This window comes from Penaeus monodon, chromosome 25 (assembly GCF_015228065.2).
Source record: "Penaeus monodon isolate SGIC_2016 chromosome 25, NSTDA_Pmon_1, whole genome shotgun sequence".
NCBI classification, from domain to species: domain Eukaryota; kingdom Metazoa; phylum Arthropoda; class Malacostraca; order Decapoda; family Penaeidae; genus Penaeus; species Penaeus monodon.
The window spans coordinates 39,862,689-39,865,297 of record NC_051410.1 but is presented as its reverse complement, the minus strand read 5'-3'; the positions used below and the strand labels follow the sequence as shown (position 1 = coordinate 39,865,297).

At 29.8% G+C, this 2,609-nt stretch overlaps 2 protein-coding genes across 3 annotated transcripts in view; one reads left to right on the top strand and one right to left on the bottom strand.

The window, feature by feature from the left end:
* LOC119589256 (Fanconi anemia group D2 protein-like) overlaps window positions 1–2,609 on the top strand; it is a 52,010-nt gene that overhangs the window by 3,790 nt on the left and 45,611 nt on the right. Inside the window, 2 exon segments of the mRNA XM_037937872.1 lie at window positions 88–211; window positions 1,047–1,123. Of these exon segments, the coding sequence (XP_037793800.1) occupies window positions 88–211; window positions 1,047–1,123 (201 nt within the window).
* Window positions 1,603–2,609, bottom strand: part of LOC119589257 — a gene marked incomplete in the record, with an annotated part of 20,057 nt that continues 19,050 nt past the window's right edge. For both annotated transcript variants that reach the window (XM_037937873.1, XM_037937875.1), the window contains 1 exon segment: window positions 1,603–2,609. In XM_037937873.1, the coding sequence (XP_037793801.1) occupies window positions 2,505–2,609 (105 nt within the window).

Genomic DNA, 2,609 nt, shown 5'->3' with positions numbered 1-2,609 from the left:
GTAATTTTCAGTCAATTTAATTACTATTATTTATGCAATACATGAGCATTCTTAATGTTTAATGTACTTTCTCATTTTGATTTTCAGAAACAGTAATAGAGTGGATTTTCCTTGCTTGATTTTGGCTAATCTTAAATGGTTAGACAGAGTTGTAGATTCAGACACTCTGACTGCAAAAATTGTGGACCTTATAGAAGGATCTCCCGTCAAGGTACATATTGAATATTTATGTCTTTTAAACCCTTATTAATTTTTAAGATATTTTTACTTGTGTCTTTATTCAGTGGAGACTGGAAGTCTTTTTTTTTTATCTGTCAGCACTGCTAAAATTATTGTGCAATTTTTCTTTTTCTACCTGACATTATGAATTTATTTTGGGACTGTATGATGATGAGATAATAGTTGCATTAGTGGTGATAAGCAGGAAGAAGATTTTCAGTATTATATCATTATTTTCATATCTGATAAGTGCTCAAGTGTGATTAGAGGCATATATTACTAAGCAACTGCTCTTTTGTGATAAGGAACTTGATGTTTTAATTTTTTAAAAGAGTATTTTTTTTGTGTGTGTGTGCTTTAAGTATATGTATTCTGTTATTTTTATGTTGTTCAGTAACTGAAGTTGTATATTTGAATGATCTGTAAAGCATTTCTTATTGATAAGGATAGACGATCTTGTAATTCCCAAACTCATGATGATAGTCTAGAAACACAATGTTCCCTTCCATACTTGCCATGATATTGTAATTTTCTCCTGCAACATTTGTAGGATAGGTAAATAATTTTTTTTTCTATTTTATTTTTTAAACAGTATAATCGGTATGTTCATTATGTTCATATTGTTTAGTAGCTGAAGTGGTTGTATGCATGTGAATGTTTTGTAAATCATTTATTATTGCTTAGGATAGACATACTCTTGTGATTCCCAAAATGAAGGTGTAAGTCTAGAAACTTAAAGGTTCATTTCTTTCCATGATAGTTGCAATTTCTCCTGCAGCTTTTATAAGATAGGGAAGTAAAACAGTTTTGATATATTCTTTTTGCAGGTTCAACAGGAAGTCATTAGTTTTGTGTCCAACATTGTAGATGATGCCAACCACCCCAAGATTGCTGAAGTGCTATGGTAAGTAGTTTACTGAAAATGAGATTATAAAATTTCATATTTAACAAATACTTTTGTGGTAGTGAAAAACAGCATAGATAAAAAAATGAGTATGATATGTTTTTATTACATGGGAGGATTGCAATTAATTTTATCATGGAAAGTTTCACAAAGCTCTTGTTCCTTCTTGGATGTATTGCAGAGTTTTTAATTCATTAAGATTTTTCCAATTATGAATGAAGAAAGTAGTGAATCAGCCTGTTGTTTAGAACTTGCTCATAACTATTGACACTGTACTAGCCATTGAAGTTATGAAAGAAATTAGTCGATGAAAGCATGGTAATTCATCAAATTGTTATGAAATTTAAAAGGTAAATCCAACCTGATATTAATTACATAGTCGATGTTTGATTTTTAATTTCATGTAGGTGTAATTGTCTTAAAATATGTTCTGATATTAGGACAATGTATAAAGGTGTAAGGTAGAAAAAAACACGGAAGGAATATTAATGTTTATTACTGAATTGATTTAAGTTAATTGTACATCATATGGGAAGGAATTATAAATTCTATGAAGAAAACAGTAATTATTATAGAAAGTGGGATGTATTATAAACGAATATGAAGGCTTTCCATTACTTTATGAGGAAAGGCAAAAATATAAAAAATGTAACTTAGTATTTCTCCCTTTAGAGATGATAAAATAGGCAAAGAAAAGCTGGAATTATCTTCCAAATTGTGTTACTTGCAAAGTAAGAGTTTCATAGTAGACCTTGGCATTATTTTCTTGGATATGAACTGCAGTATAATGGAATAGGTTAATTAAAATTCAGGAAAGTTATTACCAAATTAAAGAAGGACTAACAAAAATTAAAAGAGTGATGTGAGTTATATAGTCATAGTATAATATTTTCACATATATTACAGAAAGATTGGTTCATGATTAAGCTGGTGATTATTAGAACCAACCATCTCAAAGTATGAACTATTTAGAAGTAGGTGAATTAGCAGTTCAGTTTCAGATCAGCATGAAGATTTGCACAACCTATTTTTGAGCAAAAAGACCACGTGTGTGGCATTGTCTTTGTAATCCTGATGTTTTGTTATGTATACCCTTCACCATGCTTATAGTGAGGTAGCAATACTTTATTAACTTGGGATTATTGGTATTCAGCAGTGTGGATTTATCTTGTGGAATTTTCTCTAGCATGGTGGTCTGTTACAGTATATTACTGGTCCCTTATACATTCTGTTTACAAAATAGTATGTTTAAATGAGTATGTCAGAATCAAATCATTATTTCTTTATTTCAGCATAAATAAGTGCTTAAACTTATTTTTAAATGATTTAATGAGTTAGATTATATATAATATTTAATATGAAGTGAGTAATTCAGATTAAACTATATTCTTTGCACATTTCCATTCTTGGAAAAATATAGGGGTTTGGTTCGAGTAAGAGCCTTTTTCATGGATCCTGTGCCTTCCATCACCAGGGGTTTATTTCC